The following is a 19,031-nucleotide window of genomic DNA, read 5'->3' on the forward strand; positions in this document are numbered from 1 at the left end:
GGGAAAGTTCGAGCTTTTGATTCAAAACAGCAGCCAATACCAGGACTACTTCCTATCTGACCTAACCACCAAACGTATTCCTCCGCTGACCTGTCGCCGGTCTCTTTCTGCCATCCTCATGTCTGAACTGTGTGTGCGGATAAATACGTTGGCGATGCGGTCAGACAGGAAGTGTTCCCGTGCCGGCGGCAGAGAGTTGGGTGTCACAATGATGGTGTCAGAGCGGCTGTGTTCTCGTGACTTCCTGTTCGTCCTTTAACGGCGTGTTTGTGTCCGCAGTGCCTCCGGGCCATGCTGAAGCTGATGTCAGAGTGCTGGGCTCATAACCCCGCCTCCCGCCTCACCATCCTCAGAGTGAAGAAGACGCTCGCCAAGATGGTGGAGTCCCAGGACATCAAGATCTGACCCCACCCTCCTCCAGACTCACCTCAACCTCCGCCCCAGACCGCCTCTTCATCAGGGGGATGAAGGGGAGGAGCTAAAAGAGCAAAGGACCCATCTCAGGGCTGAACTGTGTCTCCTCCTCTTCCTCCTCCTCTCTCTGCGCCGAGTGACGCTTTCTGTGAAAGCCAAACAAAAGATACAGATGACTTCCTGTGGAGGGGCGAGGAGGGGGGGCGGAGCTTTCATTCCTCATGAATGAACTGAGATTTTTTTTATTTTTTTTTTTATTTGAGGACCCACCTCGCCGAGCTTCCTCCACCTCCGCCTGTTTGAAAATGTTTTCTTTGTTTCTCTTCAGGACTGAGTTCTCCTGCCATATTAAGATATCATCTCCACGCTTAGTTGAATATAAGCAGAATAAGGTACTATAATAACATGTGAATTTAAATGTGTAAATAAACGTTATCTTTAGATGCCGTGCCTGCTCGTGAGAGGAGTTCAAACCAGAACACTATGCTGCAGTGGTGTTGACGTCCGGCCGACTCCTCGGAGACGCCGGCGGGAGGTCGCGGGGTCAGCACGGAGACGTCTGCCGTCCTGTTCGTCTGTCTGTCTGATGAAATTTAAAAAAACAAAACAAAGTGGCGCCAAACCCGAAGAAGACCTTCACGAAAATCTCAGCGACGTAACCGCTTTGAAAGGGGACTTATTCTGCTCAGAGTGGCTTAGTATGATTAACCCTTTGAAATAGTACTCTTTTGTCTCACACAGCTCACTGTCTTCTGATTGGCCACCTTCTGGAAGCCAGCAGAGGGGCAGTACCTTATGTTCGAGAGTTCCTCCACCTCTTGCTGGCGTAGATGAACTGTAAATCTGGCTTATTTTATTTTTAAAGTAATCCGGTTTTATGGGATATTTGCCCTTTTTAAGGCCCACCTCCCAAAGCCTGACTTTATTCTGATTAGCCAGGTTCTGGAAGACTGCCGAGGGGTCGCTTTATCACTCCTTTTTAAAGCAGTGTAATAAATTTGACTGCAGCTCGTCTGCAGGGCAATTGTGAGCCATCGGGGTTGAATTATATTTAAGACTTTGATTTCATTGACTCTGGACCAACCCTAGCGCGGCCCCTGTGGATGAGGAAGTCCACAGAGGGGGGCGTTGTTGAGGTTTGGACTCAACAAGACATGGATTATTTTTACATAAGTTTATGTCATCATATGAAACTGCATACAGTCAAGTTGGTCGTTATGTGAGTCAGAAAGTAAGAAAGCAGAACAGGTCCCCTTCGAGCTGATTGGCTTATTGCTGGTGAGTTTTCTTTAATCATTAGGAATATTTGGGAAACTGGTTCCGGATGTTTTTAGCCTAGCTTAGCACAAAGACTGGAACCTCGCCTCATCAACTCTGGATGTGTTTATAGGGTTTCTCGGACACGTAGAAATTAAACTGTAAGAATTGCTGTTTTAGCAGCGGTGCCACTAAGCTAACAGTTTGTGCTAAGCTAGGCTACGGTCGCTGTTAGCGGTTTCGTGTCGGCGGCAGTGGGTTCGCATGTTGGCTGCTCGTGAATGAGGCTAACGTTCGTACAGCAGCTATTTAAGCAGTAACCTTAGTGTGTCTGTAATTAAAGCTCAGTATAGAAATAATCTTGAATATGTAAAAGTCTTTTTGTTTCCTGCTGTTGGTGTTTTGTACAGCATCTGGTATGGTGCCTTATGAGTTTACCAACGAAATGAAAACTCTATATACAGTCTGTCCAATGTACCGATTTTTAAATAAATACTCTTATTTTAGTACACAAAGCCACAGCGTCGCTCTGCTTCTTTCACACCCGAGCTTTTACTTTGAAAATCCTGCATTTAATCCCTTTTTTGTTTCTACCAGCAAAAGAAATTTGGGATTGACTTTTCTCATTTTACTTCTCATGTTGTCAGTGTGCTAATATTCAGAGAGATTTAGTCAAAATTAAAATAGTAACTTATTACATTTCAACTTTTACCAACTCAAACTTTAACTTCCCATTTGAAGTTATTCATTTTAATTTATAAAAACTATTGGAGAAAATATTTTATTTCTAATGGAAAACAAAGGTTAACTAATAAATATCACTAATAAAATTTTCAGGTAATTCAGATTTATTTAAAAACATACCTTAAAATCCTATAAAAATCTAGTCAAGATTTTAAATGTTCATTTCCAATAAAGAGATCAACTTTACTACAGGATTCATGTGATCCAAGTTTTAACTTTAAAAATGTTTTTGATCCCATGTCAGTGACAAAATGATCCTGGGACTGAAACTTAAATTTCCATTTAAGTTTTGAACTTTGATTCTGAAACTTGTTGCATTAGAATTAATATTTAACTTGAGTAATTCTTTAGTCAAAATTATAAACTTAAGTTTTTTGTAGTTTCAACCTTAAATCGTACTAATACAGATTAACCCTGATTTTACAGTCAGTTTTGGTTTCATCTAAACTTTGTCGTGAGCTTCCAAATGTTCTGTTTGTTGATTCTGCAGGAATCTCCAGGTGATCACTCGCTGAGCAGCCTGGTCATGTGACAACTACAGGTGGTGAACAGCTGTGGTGCGTTTCCAGCTGTGAGCAGTTAAAGCAGTGTCAGTGACGTTGGTATCAAAGTGCCACCATATCCACGTGACTCAAGCACTCCTGACTCTTTGCATGACGAGGTTTTAACAAGTCAAACTGCAGTGCAGCACGGCCTTTCCACTACTTTAGTTTTGATGACCTGCGAGTAATAAACACCTGAAACTCTGGAGAACGGGCTGACATCAGTAAATCTGGCTGTTCACGTGAGCTGCACGTGTCCGAGGCCTCTCACGTCACAGAAAATACGACTTAAAGCTCAAATCTGAAATTAGCGACGACCCGTTTAAACTACTTTAACAGAAACAGTCACCATTTTTAGTCAAACATTTCTTTATTTATCATCCTGTCTACTTGTCCTCGGGTTTGTTGAAGCAGTAGGTGAGGCAGCACTTCCCGCAGTAGTGACGGTCAAAGTGGCTCGCCATGAACACGCCAGCGCCGCACTCGTCAGCGGGGCACTCGCGCCTCAGCCGGTGGATTTTACCGTTCTCGTCCACCTGAAGGAGGAAAAGTGTTGGTTTTAATGAAACCGAAAATGCACAAAACTCAAACTCCAGCGCATCTCCGGTGGCGTTTTTACCTTGTAGTATTTGAGCACGGCGAGCTTGACCTTCTTCCTCTTGTGCTTGTTCTTCTTGGGGGTGGTGTAGGACTTCTTCTTCCTCTTTTTGGCACCACCGCGCAGCCTCAGCACCAAGTGCAGAGTTGACTCCTGAAAACACCAAGAAACAGGCGTGAGAGGGACGCCAGACGACACAAACGCGTAAAAACACGCTCGAGTTTGAGACTTGAATTTAACGCCGCCCCTTAGATGGGTCAGGGTGACAGGAAACCAGGGAGAACCTGGCAGACACAGCTGATGTTGCTGCATCTAATTCATGCCTTCAAACAAAAGTCACAAAACAAACTTTATTTATACAGCACATTTAAAAGCCAGTGGTGTACCAAAGTGCTTAACATGCAAGAGAATAGGATGAAGTAACCGGGAAGGATGACTGCTATGGCAAGGTACCAAAACATGCTGGCAGGCTGAATGGCATTAAAACAAAAGCAGAAGAAAACTAAGTGTAAAGGATAAAACAGTCAAATGATTAAGAATAAGCCGAAGATAAGAAGCATTAAGCTAACAACGGCGAGAATAAATAAGTGGGTTGAAGGAATGGATGGAATCAGACTCGCGTATAGCGATGGAGGTTATTCCATAAATCGGGTGCAGCCAAGGCAAAATTCCTTGGCTGCACCCGAGCACAGTCCTGAAGGTGGAAACCGCTGAAGGCAGCACAGCCTGTGTGGGATCCACTGAGGATTCAGACTGGAGGTTTAAGCCTGCAGGACTCATTTAAGCCACCGGGGGGCGACAGACTCCAAAGCTGACCCAGTTACCAATTCCAGACCTGGATTTTCCCCCAAAAGTCAAATGAAAACCGGATTCCTGTCATCTGGACCTCCTGCTGTGAGCCAACGCTGCCTCACGTCACGAATCTGTTTCTAGTTCCAACTGTTTGAATCTGAGGCCTCAGTAACGACACGTCCCACTGCAGAGCCAGTTATTACAGCTCAGACTCAGAACCACAGAGCTTTGGTCTGAATTTATGAACCAACTGCTCCAAAGAGGTTCTGATCCAGATGTTTTTATTCCAACATCTGTCCAAATGCAGCTAGAAGCTAGAATTGATCTAAACCCTGCTCTGGGAACTCGATTAAACCCAAAATAGAGGTAAAATTAAAAAACACAGCAACAGCTCATCAGATGACCTTTGAATGACGCTGGCTCTAAATCTCAAACTGAACTCTGAGTCCACATTTACAGAAAAGCCTTCATTTCTCTGGGGCGGCGTTCCCGGCTCACCTTCTGGATGTTGTAGTCGGAGAGCGTGCGGCCATCTTCCAGCTGCTTCCCGGCGAAGATCAGCCTCTGCTGATCGGGAGGGATTCCTGCAGAGAGCAAACACCAGCTGATCAGGATCATCACTGAACCCCAGTAATCAATCAGCACTTGAACTTCCTGTGCTTTGCTGCATACATTTGGTTTCTGGACTCCAGAAAAACACACACACACACACACACACACACACACACCTCAGAAACGCAGTATGGTTGAAGCTCCGCCTCCCTGTGACAGCACGTTTTAAATCACTGTCCCGCTTGTTGAACATATCTGTGACTGTAAATGATTTTGACAGTGACGCTCGTGTGTCAGCTTCATGGTGCTGATGGCTGATGATGGCGAACACATTTCACCTATTTAAATACGGCGGCCCGAACGCTTCAAACACTGACACGATTATTTTAATCACCAACCACCCTGCTGTCTCTACACAGCTGCACTTCTGTTTGTCCCACAGGAAGTTTCACTCACATTTAAACATCAGTTTGTCCTGGTTATTTGACACTTATGCTCCTGTAAGTGTGCCCCGTACACCCCCGTAATGATGCTTTCCAAGCCCTCAGTATGCATCTGTAAGACCGACCATCTCCCTCACGGACTCCTGCTGCGGTCTGTGATCTATAAACAGTCTGAACTACGACCCCTGACAGCTCACACGTGATTTCTGAAGAGTTCTTATTTCGAGCAGTCTGTGTTTCTCTACAAACACGAAGCTCATCACGTGTTTTCAGGTAAACACAGGAAGCTTCGTTGCAGCTCAGCCTCCCACATTCACCTGTTTTAGGATAAAAACGCCTCCTGGCCTGATGATGCACAAAGTAATAGAGTAAAAGTAATCAGCCAGGCTCACTCACCCTCCTTGTCCTGGATCTTGGCCTTGACATTCTCGATGGTGTCTGAAGGCTCAACCTGTGGAAGCAGAGAGGACAGGTGAGCCGGGACAGCACGCGCTTCCGGTCAAAGCTCTACTCACATGCAGATTACAACTCTTTAAACACGAATGACACATTCACTTTTATTAACTAACTACAACTAATCAGGGGTTTACGAGCACGGCACTAAGCTGCTGCGCCCGCTCCACGTGTTTACACTGCCCTGGATAGCTTAGCCGTTAGCCTTCGGTACAGCGTCACTTTACGGCCTGATACCGCCTCCAAACACACGGCTGCAGTTAACACACAGCACCTATCAGTTACGTGTACAAACGGCCGCTCTAATCTAGTTCCACAATAAGTAAAACTCGGGTTAACGGCAGCCCGTGAACGCCGCTGCCCTCCATCACAGCCCGTCACCCACCTCGAGGGTTATAGTCTTCCCCGTAAGGGTTTTCACGAAAATCTGCATCCTGGCGTTCAATCCACCTGCACGGGAAGACACACAGGACACTTTAGTCTCTGCTGGAGCCCAAACGTCAGTTTAAAAGTGCCGATTTTTAACAAAAACCCGTCAAAAAACAGAGCGCGAGCTTACCACCGGTCTGCTCCTAATGGCGGATCATGAGAAGAGGGCTTTCCTCTCCAGACACGGGGTTTTCTGCACGCGTTCGCAGGGGTTAGGGTCGCCGTTCCGGTGCCTGATCAAAAATACAACGCAAACACTATATTTAGTCATTTTCTGGCGTCTTTTTTTCTCCCACGTATATTTTTTAGTGCTAATGTCGATTTTCTTTACACTTTAATGATCATTTGGATGATTATTTAAAGAAAAAGTCGACTCATCTACTAAAAACAACATTTCCCAAGTGCACTTTCGCGGTAACCACGGCGACGCGAGGATTCCCTTGAAATTGTGGGAAGAAGGGAAACTAAACGGAAAGTTAGCCTAAAAATATCATCGTAAAGAACAACGTCCGATGCACAAATGTCCCGCAGTTCACGTTTCACAGCCGACATCCTGACGACTGACAGCGACCGGAGCTTCATCCGGTCTTTAAACGAGTTCATGGAGCACGAGAAGAAGTGCCTGCAATGTCCCGGGGAGGGTCCCGACGAGCTCCGATACACCGTCCACCGCTCCGTATTCAGCAAGGTGTTACAGTTAAAAAAAAAAACCCGGTAAAACTTAAAAGGAAAACTGGACAGGTTTACTTCTTCAAAAATGCAACTTTACGAGGAAAGCAGAAAATCTGAAAAACTCTGTAAAAGGAGAAGACCCTGGTACTCGTATAAACCCCCACTGCCGTTTTTAAGGGAAAACCCGGGGTGACAGATTTACCTGATAATAAAACATGCAAACTGAATTTGCAAAAAATGTAAAGTTATTAGAAAAAACTCGACAATTTACAAAAGAGAAAAAAACAAATTAATGAGAAAAATTAAACCAAAAAAGAAAATGAACTTTTCCTGTGTCCTTCTTGGTTCTGTCAGGTGATTGGACGAGCAACAGCCTATAAAAGGCTTCTGTTGGCCGTAAAGTCGGAGTATGACAGCACCATCAGGGAGCTGCAGAGGAGGGAGGAGGAAGCCAGGGCGGCACGGCTAACCATGGCAGCCTCCGAGTCACGCCGGAAATCACTGCTTACCTGTGAGCGCCAAGCCGCCCACCTGAGGGAGCGGTGAGTGACGGCTTTCTGTGTAAATAAGACTCACTGTATGTAGACTACATTAACTTTCCTCCAGGGATTTATGTGTAAATAAAAGTCACCATTGTCAGAGATGAAGGTGAGAAAAACACTGTCTGAAAAAAACAACAATTATTAGTCGATATTTTTCCATTTCCTTTGTTTTGATGCTTTTTGTCTCTTTGCAGGATCTCCACCCTTCAGAGGGAAACAGCAGAACTTCAGGAGGAGCTCGAGAGAGAGAAAACTTCTAAAGAGCAGAGCACATGGATGCCCGGTACACCCTCAGATAGATGAGTTAACGCAGGGTCCTCAAAGCCTGTGAGGGGAAAATACAAGGCAGACATGTTAGCATGTCACATCTCCACAGACACAAATACGAAGGACATGATTAAAGTGAAGCAAAAATACACAACTGCAACAAAATGTTAAAAGAATATAAAATACTAGAACAAAATGATAAAAACCTTCAAATAAAAAAAGATTCAAATGAATAAATATAATAATAGCTGAGCTTTAGTGTCCTGGAAGTAAAATATGAAGTTAATTGATGTGTATTATGTTACAGAGTGAAGGAATATTATGGATTAGCAGTACAGACGTTTTGCTGTTGTCTCGGCTTTTTGGTCATTGTTTACATATGAGGGGTGTGGACATGGACATGCTGTCACCTTTAACTGAGGTTATTGGATAATTGAAGTTTCTGCAAACTCTGCTGTCAGGCTCTCCACCTGTGTTGTAACAGAACGAGGCTGCCAGGATACTTCCAGTGAGGTCCAGCTGAGAGCTGATGAAGACGTGGACCTTTAGAGACCAAACAGACTTTTACCTTACAACGTTTCAGTTGGTGAAAGCTTTTCTTCACTGATCTGATTAAAGTAAAAGTCAAAGAACTTTACACAAAAACTCAAATGCTCAGCTACATTTCAAAGATGTGGGTTGAACATGTAGTTCGGGTATTTGTAGAGCTCGGTGGTTCAGGTAAAGTTTTCTCATTCAGGATTTCATCCACACAGTCAAAGAGTTCCTGATATGCGTGGCAGGTGGCTAGAACCCACTACTATAACACTGACACTGTTCCTGAAAGACGGAGCTGCTGACCTGTTTAATGAAAACGGGAAAGGACCTGTAATGGATCCTTGGGGGATACCACATGTAACCCTCTCAGGCTCAAATTAAACGTTTTGTTGCTAATGCACAACCAAGTCCTGCAGTGGTGCTTCTGAGTAAAAAAACCTCATAAAATATGCATGTGGGGTAATCAGGTTGTTAGTTTTTAACTGTTGCAAATCGGCAACGCCTGCTTGGAGCTGGGATGAAGAGCAGTTCCCTGTTTCAGGAGCGGTTCACAGTGTTTATAATGTGATCGTTCACAGTGGTTTGTCCTGTCTCAGTAAGCTCAAAGTGCAGCGTACACAACATATTAGCTGGGCCTTAATCGTACATGCTGAATGAGCTCAGGCCCAGCGGCAGTGTTTCTGGATCCATGTGTGGATGCAGAGATGATCTGTGTTCGATGCCAGGGGTTTTCAGATGTGTGCCTCAGCCCGTGCAGTGGTTTCCACCTCAGGATCAGATCTGCTTTTAAAGCAGTGCTGCCCGAGGGTCTCAGCACCTCCAAAAACACAACACACCCCTCTGTGGTAGTGTTTGTAGATCTCACAGATCTGTCATTCATAGCTGCTAAATATTCTGTCAGGTCCTCCAGGGTTGATCTCCACACTGGTGTCATCTCGCAGGTTTGACAGTGGCTGAGTCTGAGGATCCCAAGGCTCTGGACGGGTACCTGAAGGACATGGAGGCGCAGAGAGACGCTCTGCTGGACAGAAAGAGTCACTGTGTTCCTCTGGAGGTCAAAACTAAGTTGGACGCCGAGCTGCAGGCCGCCAAATGCCGCAGAGACGAGCTGAGTGCCGAGAACAACCACCTGACAGTCCTGTAAGAGCAGAAACTCACAGGAAGTCATACAGTTCTGTACATATGCAGGTCATCAGTAAGACTTCATGCTGGACGAGTGCAGAATATTTTAGAATTTTTACTTAAAGGATTAAGGACCCTTCACCTGAAGTCAGTAACACAACGATGTAGTCATGCAGTAAAGCTCCTCCTTCACCAGATGCCTAAAAGGAAAAAAAACATCATCTCAGTTTGATAAAAAGGTGCCTTTTATTTTGAAAGGTTGGGGAATCTCTTCCTCCTGAGCACCTCTGCAGACTCCTGCAGGAGCAGATGAGGAAATATGTTTGACACCAACAGGAAACAGATTATTGAAAATAATGAAAGCAGGAAACAAAGCTTTTAGACAGAAAGTCAGCATGCAATCAGATTTAATAAAAACAAACCTGACTTTGGGCTCCGGCTCTGTTTTAATGCTGATCTCACAGAACAACATCCTGAACATCGTCTGCACCAAAGAACAGTTTGACAGAAGCAAAGTATCCAGAGTCAGAACGAGTCCTTACAAACTGAACACAACCTGGAGAAAGAACGACCTCAGAATCAGACCAGAGGGAGTCGGGGTCAGAGGTCAGCCTGATAACCAATGAACCCTTGCATATGTTCTAACATCCTTCCCACAGGCTGATATCAGCCTTTAAAGTTTACCCAGAATGCACTTTTGTAACTTTGCTCCAGTGAATTCTGAGAATCAGATCCAACATCAGGTACGAGCGCCACGTGTCGCAGTTTATTCAGACTGGATCTCATCACACTGACGCTCACAGAAACAAACGCATCCGAATTATAAGCAGTCAGACGAGGAGCGGAAATATTAGGTAACAAAAGTTGCAGGGAAGTAAAAGAGAGATGATCAGAGCATCTTAATATTTAAGGTGAACCAACCAAAACTGACAAAACGAGCGACCTGATGTGAACCTGCAGATTATAAATGACACGAGGATGAATCTCATTCTCATGAACTGTATCTGCACAGTATTTCAGTACTCCACTGTTTCCACATGCAAAACCTGCGTCTGACCCCTGATGATGCTCCTAACAGCTGATACAGAGCACCACAAAGTTAAAGGTGATGTGTCTGCTGCCCCCAAGTGGACCAAAGCAGTCACTGCAGGTTTGAGTTTACCAAGTGTGGTTTGGATTTGAGGCTCAGCCGCTGAAGACCACGATCACCTCTCTGTCTCTAGATACAAACGTCTGAGGAGCGTGTGGGACTGTCTGAGCAGCTGGGAGGAGGAGGGTCAGCCGGCGCCTCTGGGGGAACTCGTGGGTTCCACTCTGGAGAACATCAGGGAGGCAGACGGTGAGACGCTGCTGCAGTCAGCAGAGTTTTGGGTTCAGTGTCAGTGATCACTGCGTACCTCCAGAACGAATGCGGTAAAACATCAATTAATGATTTCTCTGTGCTGCTTCACGTCACCACACACTTCCACAATGGTGAGATATTTAGCTCAATATTAAAAAAAGGATATAGATTTTTATTAAAACATATTTTACGTCTTTTCTTACTTGTATAATTGTTTTTTCCAGTTTATTTTAAGTAGATCCTAAAAATGTTGAATTTTTTGCTGAGGAACATAGTTTTATATTTTCTAATTAGGGTTTATTTTCCTGGTAAAGACAACGTTCCTCTGTCACCTCTAAGGGTTTACATATCAGGACATGTGTTGGCTTTAAGTCAACCCTGCTGGTAAACAGAACCTGTTACTGAAAGCAACCACACAGACACTAGTGGACTTTTCACGTGCAAGGGGAGCGTTGGAGAGCAGTGTTGTCACTCGCCTGTCCAAGCAACTCCAACTGATTCCCTCGCTACAGCCCTTTTTATTGTCAGCTAGCAATCATTCATGAATATGCAATTACAAGTGTGTGTGTGTGTGTGTGTGTGTGTGTGTGTCTGTCCAGCTATACTATACATAGACATTCGACCTTTCAGTGAACTTAAACTGTGTGTATGAGGCATGCAAGTAAAGCAGAAAAGCAGAAATAAGCGTTTTGCTAAACTATAAAAACAGGAACTTGTAATAAGTCATATCTCGGACGAACATTTAAAGGTGTGAAGTCTTGGACTTTAAAAGAAACAGAACATGTTGCTTTCCAAATGTGTAACACATCTCTGGACTAAGCTGCACTCTGAATAAAGAAAGCACATTTTGTCAGCACTGACACAGATAAAGGAAATGTTAGAAGATAAATCCTCTGACTGTCTGGCTTTTTCTTCATAACGGTAGCCATATATGGACACATAAAGGCAATGATCTATATATTTTAGCACAAATGACAATATAAGAAATATCAATTCCAACAACGTGTAAAGATCAAAATCATCAGGTCTTAAAATTTGATGAATGCAGCCTCAGAAGAACAAAATCATGTGACATATGACATCACGTCAGTATGTATTTGACAGAAACTAAAGCAAACCGACTCCGCCCCCTGATCCAGCAGCTTGTAGCTCCTCCTCCAGAAGCAATCCAGTGATGGTTTCTATGTGACATCATCAGTCTCATCACTGTGAAGCAGTTTTCGCTCTTCTCTACAGCGTCGCTTCAGCTCCATGCAGACGTGCTGTTGCAGACTTGCAGCTGTGCTCAGATCTTTGTCCTGCTGATGTGTTCGCACGCCTGAGCGATGCAGACCTGCAAACTGCCAAAACATCTACTTTTACAGAGGCGTGTCACTCGCTGACGGTCAGGCAGCACCTGAGCCGCTCCCCTGTGGAAGCAGATAATGACACGCTGTCACATGCTATTGTTCATCTGAGGCTGCGTTTAAATTATTTTAAGAGGTTGAGAGGACCAGGTGACTTTTACCTGTCCTGACACATGAGTGTGGACAGACTGTGACTGTAAAGATGGCATTTCTGTCCTGCAGGGACGGACGAGGACATCTGCAGCATCAAGCAGCTGTTTGAGGACCAGGAGCCGGCCGGAGCTGATGCATCTGAACTTGTGTCAGATTACCTGGACAGGTGCTGCTTCCACAAAAACCTTCTGATGAGTTTTTGTGTGTGTGTGTGTGACGAGTGCCCGTCTCCTGCTTCTCCTTTGTCCTCAGGTTTCTCGAGCTGTTTGAGTTGGCTCAGTACGAGGACGCCGCTCTAATCGCCGCCAGAGCTCCTCGAGGAGTCCTGAGGAACATCGACACCATGGAGATGTTCAAAGGTGGGAACAGCACCTGCACAGTTATCAGGGCTCTGATTATGTTGATTTCAAGCAAAGATGAAATTAGTCTGACCCAAAGCACTGAAACAATCCCAGAGACCCTGTGAGTGCAGCTGAGGTGGGAAGTCATCGTCTTATAAACCTGTCAAGTAAATAGGTTGGTCTACGGACACCCACCCACTGCTGGAGCTTCTGGTGGACGTTAGAGGAACTGCAGCTGGTGGTGCTTCATGAAGGTACTGCTGTGTGTGACGACCTCTGTCTTATTTCAGGTGTGGAGGTCCTCCCGGGCTCGCTCTCCCCATCGTTTCTCTTCTTCTGGGCGCTGCTGTTCACTGCTGGAGCCGATGGCGAGCTGTCGGCTCCGCTCTCCCTCCAGGGCGTCTCCTGTGCCCTCCAGAGCGGCGCCCTGCAGCTCGTCAGCTACGCCGTCACCCATAAGAAGTCAGTTTCATGTCAGTTTCATCACTTTCCCTGCTTCTCCTTCTTTACACTCTCTCTGCTCTCAGGCTGACCTTCACTGAGGAGCTGGGCGACATCCTGACTGAGCATGCTCAGGAGAACCCCGGCGTGGCTGACCTGTGTCTGACGTTGGCCACTATTATCTATGAGGCCTGCAGGCTGCACAGGAAGGCCGCACTGAGCATGTGCAGGAGAGGGCTGATCCACAGTGCTGCCGAGTTCCTGAAGCACTGCGAGGACCTCACAGCAGGTCTGTGTGTGTGGAAGTGTCTCTGTGAGGACCAGTTTTGGTGTTAAACCAGTGTAGTGAGGACATTTCTGCTCCAGGCTAACGTTAGTGTCTCGTCTTGGGTCATTTTTATTAATAAGATGAAAGATCTGTGGGGGAGGAGAGGGTGACACAGAGTGCGAGAGCTCGTCTCTGTCATTGTCTCCAGGGCTGGGCCAAAGAGACCCTTGGTCGCGGGTCATAGGCTGCATCTATGACCTCCGTCATAGACCCATTACACGCCCACACCCTAGGACAGCTCCCCTGGAGGGGGATTTCATGGCTGGCTTTGGGGACCCCGAGTCCAGCTGACGAGTGCCTGATATACCGACAGCAGTGTGTCTGCATCCAGAGAGCACACTGACTGTGCAGCATATTTGTACACCCTTAAAATAGATGCAGTGAGGCGATCTATCTCACTGGGCAAAGAAATGCAGGAGGAAGCTGATCGCCCTTCGGTTAGGGTGAAGGTGATGAAGCACTGAAGGCTCCACAGCCGGGGGTTCGGGCAGCCCCAGCTCACCCATCCCTTGCACCTCGAGCTTAGAGCAGCGCTTGGTTGGATGCTTGCTTGTAAAGGGCTTGACCAACAGCAGGTCATTACTGTCATGCAGAAGCTGCTTTGGTGAGCAGGCTGGTGGGAGCCTCCTGCCATCAAACAGGTCACGTTCTGCATCCTGGGCAGCTGGCCATGAGGTACCCAGCTTTGTAGCAGCCCGTTTGCAGACCTCGTACAGGCACTCGGCGGCCTACACTGCTGGGCAGGGAAGGTGGAGTCATCCTCCTCCTCATCCATGTCCTAAAGGTCGAGGAGGTGGGAGTTGGCATCAGCCTCCCTTCCTTACTTAAGTAACAAAGTACCAGCTCTGCAGGAAGCTGTTTGTACACAAAGCTAACTGAGCCTTGTGTTATATTAGTGTAATAAAATAATATTAGAAGATGGAAAAAAAAGAACTTTATTTCAGTCTATTTTGAGTCTAACAAATGTACTCAAATCAGTTAGGTAAATGTGACGTTAAGTACAGTAACAGTAACTAAGTATTTGTACTCGGTGACTTCCCACCTCTGTCCGAACACACACAGAAAGTGTGAAAAGGTGGAAGGAGCAACGTCACAAAATAATTATGGTTTGATCATAATAAACTGTAAAGCATCAGAGAGCATCAGAGAGCTTCAGTCTCACTGAGCACGTGCAGTTCGAGGGTTTCTGCATTAGTCCTACATGTAAGGCAGCTTCAGCTCTCATCCACACCGAGCCCCACCGGCTGTGTTCACGGCGCCCTGAGAGTTATAACTCTCTCTCTCTCTCTCTCTCTCTCTCTCTCGCTCTCTCTCTCTCTCTCTCTCTCTCTCTCAGAGGACAGCATGTGGGTCGTGTGTCGCTCGCCCAGCCTCTCTCTCCTCCAGCTGCTGACGGAGCCTCTGCAGGACAGTGCTGCCATCTTGTCTGTGGGCGGGGCTTGTGCCGCTCTGCTGGCGGACCCTCAGCGGCGGCCCGTAGCGCTGCAGCTCCTGGACAGCTTCGTGAGCCGAGGGCGAGGTGGGTGGAGCAGACGGCGTCGGGTCACTTCCTTATAGAAGTGTTGCAACGAAGTCATCCACGAGTGTTAGATTCACACGTGAGCGGTGACACACACGTGCTAAAACTGGGACATCTGGACTCTGGACTCGTCTCTACTACAGAACAGTTCTAACAAGTAAAGACAGCAGTGTTATTGCACGTTACCTCCTGTATTATATGTTTATTCAAAATGTACGCAGGCTGTATGATCACTGCAGAGGATAATCCACAGTGACGTACACAGATGCTGTTCCCTCTGCAGCTGTGCAGGCTAACGCAGTGTCTATAATCTCCTGGTAGAGGAACGATGAGCTGTTCTGTTTATTTATAAAAAGAAAAGTCAGGAATCCAGAGACAGACCAGAGCTGATCTGTGCTTTCAGGCGATTCGTCCACATGTCACTGGGTGAGATGCTGTGCCCACACAGCCCCACACATCACCCAAAGCTGCCCACTGTTGTGGCTCGGATGGTCATTATTTCAGATGTGTAAACTCATCATATGTGGCTTTTGTTTCTGAGGGGGGGGCGTGGCCTCATGCCACCTACTACAGGTAACACAGTGACTGCCCCAAACTGAGAACTGTTTGGGTTTTTGCATTTTATTTTAAAGTTGAGAAAGAAAGATGAGGAATGGTTTTACTGAGTCCCCTGACAGATAAATAGTTGCTGTTAAAAACAGCCAATGAAATAAGACTTGTTAGCAGTCTGTTTGGATAAAAGCACCTGTGACGTGATGCTTGGACAGAAGATTCTGAGACACATACATGTGCTGCTGGTCTTCTCAGGGGCTTTAGAGGAAGTGATCGTGGGGGATGTCGGCTCTTCGGTGGACGTGTGGACCCACGTGGTGTCTCTGTGCTCCGAGCTGGAGCGGGACGACCTGAGCCGGGCCATCCTGTCCGTCCTGCTGAGTCAGAGCGGGACCAGAATTGTGACCCCGGACCCGGAGGGAGCCCGGCTCATGGAGCACGTTTACCTGTGAAGACTGGACTTGAAGGCAGATTTTCTCCTTCTCATGAAACAACAGACAGGTTCTGGTAGTTTAGACTTTAACTCCATGTTAGCACCTTGTGTCCAATCAGGATGGCTTTCACTAAAATGTCTAATCTGGCACAAAGATATAACTGCACAATAAACAAAACAAAACGTCTGAAGTCTGCAAAGAGTCGTCTGACTTTTTTTTGGTTGTTTTTGGTCTGAATCTTGTTATTCACGTATTTATTCACCCTTAGGATCACACCTGAGCTCCTCTCTGCAGTCTCTGAGCTTCAGCTGAAAACACTCAGGTGTGAAGCATAAAACAGTAACAGGAGATTCTGAAACTATAAGAAACAACCGCAGTCACACCTGCACCTGCTGAAAGGTATCAAAGAGTGCAGCAGCGAGCTTTGGGACGACCTCGCCTCTCTGAAGGCGCCGGCTGTGCTTTATGCTGCTCATGGAAGTCTCCACGTGTCTTCATTCTTTGCTTCTGATTTGTTTTGTGATATTAGAACAATATATATTTAAAATCATGCACAAAGTGATGGATAGATTGGAATAGAATAGAAAAAAAGAGAATTCAACTTTATTATCATTGCACATGTCACAAGTACAAGGCAACGAAATGCAGTTTCCATCCATCCAGAAGTGTTTTAGCCATAATATAGATAGAATAGATGCATATTCTGTAATATAGGTATGTTATAATGTGAACGGTATGAAGGTATGTTATGAATATACTATAACTATAAGTATGTACAGGCTATGAAAGGTTATACATATGGTTAAAAATATGAAAACTATACAGATTGTAGATGTACAATTGTGAGTATTATTAAACAGTTGTAAAAACTATAATTATTGTATTCAATTGAATTTTATTTATATAGCGCCAAATCACAACAACAGTCACCTCAAGTCGCTTTATATCGTACAGTAGACCCTACAATAATACAGAGGAAACCCCAGCAATCATATGACCCCCTATGAGCAGCACTTTGGCGACAGTGAGAAGGAAAAACTCCCTTTTAACAGGAAGAAACCTCCGGCAGAACCAGGCTCAGGGAGGGGCGGGGCCATCTGCTGTGATTGGTTGGGGTGAGAGAAGGAAGACAGGATAAAGACATGCTGTGGAAGAGAGACAGAGATTAATAACAAGTGTTATTCAATGCAGAGAGGTCTGTTAATACATAGTGAGCGAGAAAGGTGACTGGAAAGGAAAAATGCAATGCATCATGGGAATCCCCAGCAGCCTACGTCTATTGCAGCATAACTAAGGGAGGATTCAGGGTCACCTGGTCCAGCCCTAACTATATGCTTTAGCAAAAAGGAAAGTTTGAAGCCTGATCTTAAAAGTAGAGATAGTGTCTGTCTCCTGAATCCAAACTGGAAGCTGGTTCCACAGAAGAGGGGCCTGAAAACTGAACGCTCTGCCTCCCATTCTACTTTTAAGTAAAGGTTTAACTACAGTCAGCTTGAAGGCCTGTGGTACATAGCTGATTATTAGAGATAAGTTGATCATATTTAAGATTGAAGCATTAATTAATGGCAGGACTTCTTTGAGCAGTTTTGTAGGAATGGGGTCTAAAAGACACGTTGATGGTTTGGAGGAAGTAATTATTGAAGTTATTTTCTTCAATCAGTGATGAATAGTAAGATGTTCTGGCTTTGCGGAGGGCTTTCTTATAAAGCAGCAAACTATTTCTCCAGGCTAAATGATGATCTTCTAAATTTGTGACACGCCATTTCCTCTCCAGCTTACGAGTCATCTGCTTTAGGCTACGTGTTTGAGAATTATACCACGGAGTCAGGTACTTCTGATTTGAGACCTTAGTTTTCACAGGAGCTACAGTATCCAGAGTCGTACGTAGTGAGGAGGTGAAATTATTAACAAGATGATCGACCTCTGTTGGGGTAGCGTTCAGATAGCTGCTCTGCTCTATGTTGGTACAGGGCATTGAAGATGATAACAGTGGGTGGATTATATTCTTAAACTTAGTTACAGCGCTTTCAGAAAGACATCTACTGTGATAAAGTCTACTCTCCTCTGCTGTGTAATCAATTATTGTAAATGTAAATGTTATCAGGAAATGATCAGACAGGAGAGGGTTTTCAGGAAACACTGTTAAATGTTCAGTTTCTATATATGTTAAAACAAGATCTAGAGTGTGATTAAAGTGGTGGGTGGGTTCTTTTACATTTTGAGAGAAACCAATTGAGTCTAATAACAGATTAAATGCCATGTTGAGGCTGTCATTCTTAGCATCTACATGGATGTTAAAATCACCCACAATAATTATTTTATCTGAGCTCAGAACTAAATTAGATATAAAGTCTGAGAAATCAGACAGAAACTCTGTGTAAGGACCAGGTGGACGATAGATGATAACAAGTAAGACTGGTTTCTGAGTTTACAGCTGGGGAGGACGAGGCTAAGCATCAGGCTTTCAAAGGAATTAAGTCTGTCTGGGTCTTTGGTTGATTAACAGGCTGGTGTGAAAAATTGCTGCCACACCTCCCCCTCGGCCTGTGCTTCGAGGTTTCTTGTAGTTAGAATGACTCGGGGGTGTTGATTCATTTAAACTAACATAATCATCCTGCTGCAACCAGGTTTCTGTAAGGCAGAGTAAATCAATTTGTTGATCAATTATTAAGTCATGTACTAACAGAGACTTGGAGGAGAGAGACCTAATATTTAATAATCCACATTTCACTGTTTTACTCTTTGGTTCAGATGTGGATACTTTATTGTTCTTTCTTTGTGATTGTTTATGTTTAAGTTGTTTGTTGCTGGTTTTTAGTTTGTTTTTTGTCTTTTTGGAAGCTGACACAGTCTCTATGGAGATGGTTTTTGGGGGGGTAGCAGGAGGAGAGAAGCTGCAGAGAGGCGTGTAAGACTGTAACTCTGCTTCCTGGTCCCAACTCTGGATACTCATATTTTGGGGGGTTTAATAAATTTGTCCATATTTCTAGAAATGAGAGCTGCTCCATCCAAAGTGGGATGGATGCCGTCTCTCCTAACAAGACCAGGTTTCCTTCAGAAGGTTTGCCAATTATCTATGAAGCCCACATCGTTTCTGGGACACCACTCAGACAGCCAGCAATTTAGGAGAACATGCAGCTAAACATGTCACTCCTGGTCTGATTGGGGAGGGGACCAGAGAAAACTACAGAGTCCCACATTGTTTTGGCAA

At 45.2% G+C, this 19,031-nt stretch overlaps 3 protein-coding genes across 13 annotated transcripts in view; 2 read left to right on the forward strand and 1 right to left on the reverse strand.

The window, feature by feature from the left end:
* Positions 1-2,186, forward strand: part of LOC146655158 (bone morphogenetic protein receptor type-1A-like) — a 40,252-nt gene extending 38,066 nt beyond the window's left edge. For all 10 annotated transcript variants that reach the window (XM_085427847.1, XM_085427848.1, XM_085427846.1 and 7 more), the window contains one exon: positions 280-2,186. In XM_085427847.1, the coding sequence (XP_085283973.1) occupies positions 280-405 (126 nt within the window). In that variant the 3' untranslated portion in view covers positions 406-2,186. The remainder of the gene's footprint in view (positions 1-279) is intronic.
* Positions 2,187-3,308: 1,122 nt separating this feature from the next.
* Positions 3,309-6,436, reverse strand: rps27a (ribosomal protein S27a). Its single transcript, XM_085427852.1, has 6 exons — positions 6,355-6,436; positions 6,181-6,245; positions 5,739-5,793; positions 4,846-4,931; positions 3,577-3,708; positions 3,309-3,493 (listed from the first exon to the last, which is right to left on the reverse strand). Exons 2-6 carry the CDS (start codon positions 6,226-6,228, stop codon positions 3,344-3,346), a joined length of 471 nt encoding a protein of 156 aa, XP_085283978.1. The 5' UTR covers positions 6,229-6,245; positions 6,355-6,436; the 3' UTR covers positions 3,309-3,343.
* Positions 6,437-6,577: 141 nt separating this feature from the next.
* LOC146655160 (clathrin heavy chain linker domain-containing protein 1-like) lies at positions 6,578-16,610 on the forward strand. Of its 2 annotated transcripts, XM_085427850.1 has the most exons (12): positions 6,578-6,912; positions 7,251-7,438; positions 7,633-7,721; positions 9,184-9,382; positions 10,588-10,703; positions 12,275-12,371; positions 12,458-12,564; positions 12,837-13,008; positions 13,074-13,276; positions 14,652-14,834; positions 15,642-15,853; positions 16,089-16,610. In XM_085427850.1, the coding sequence occupies exons 1-11, from the start codon at positions 6,745-6,747 to the stop codon at positions 15,836-15,838; spliced, it is 1,719 nt and encodes a 572-aa protein (XP_085283976.1). In that variant the 5' UTR covers positions 6,578-6,744; the 3' UTR covers positions 15,839-15,853; positions 16,089-16,610. The 2 variants fall into 2 exon arrangements, with proteins under 2 accessions (XP_085283976.1, XP_085283977.1); XM_085427851.1 differs by lacking the exon at positions 14,652-14,834.
* The last annotated feature ends 2,421 nt before the right edge of the window (positions 16,611-19,031 follow it).

Source organism: Rhamphochromis longiceps, linkage group LG13 (genome assembly GCF_057381845.1).
Source record: "Rhamphochromis longiceps isolate RC_006_pf linkage group LG13, R_longiceps_female_GT1.1, whole genome shotgun sequence".
In the NCBI taxonomy this organism is placed as follows: Eukaryota; Metazoa; Chordata; class Actinopteri; order Cichliformes; family Cichlidae; genus Rhamphochromis; species Rhamphochromis longiceps.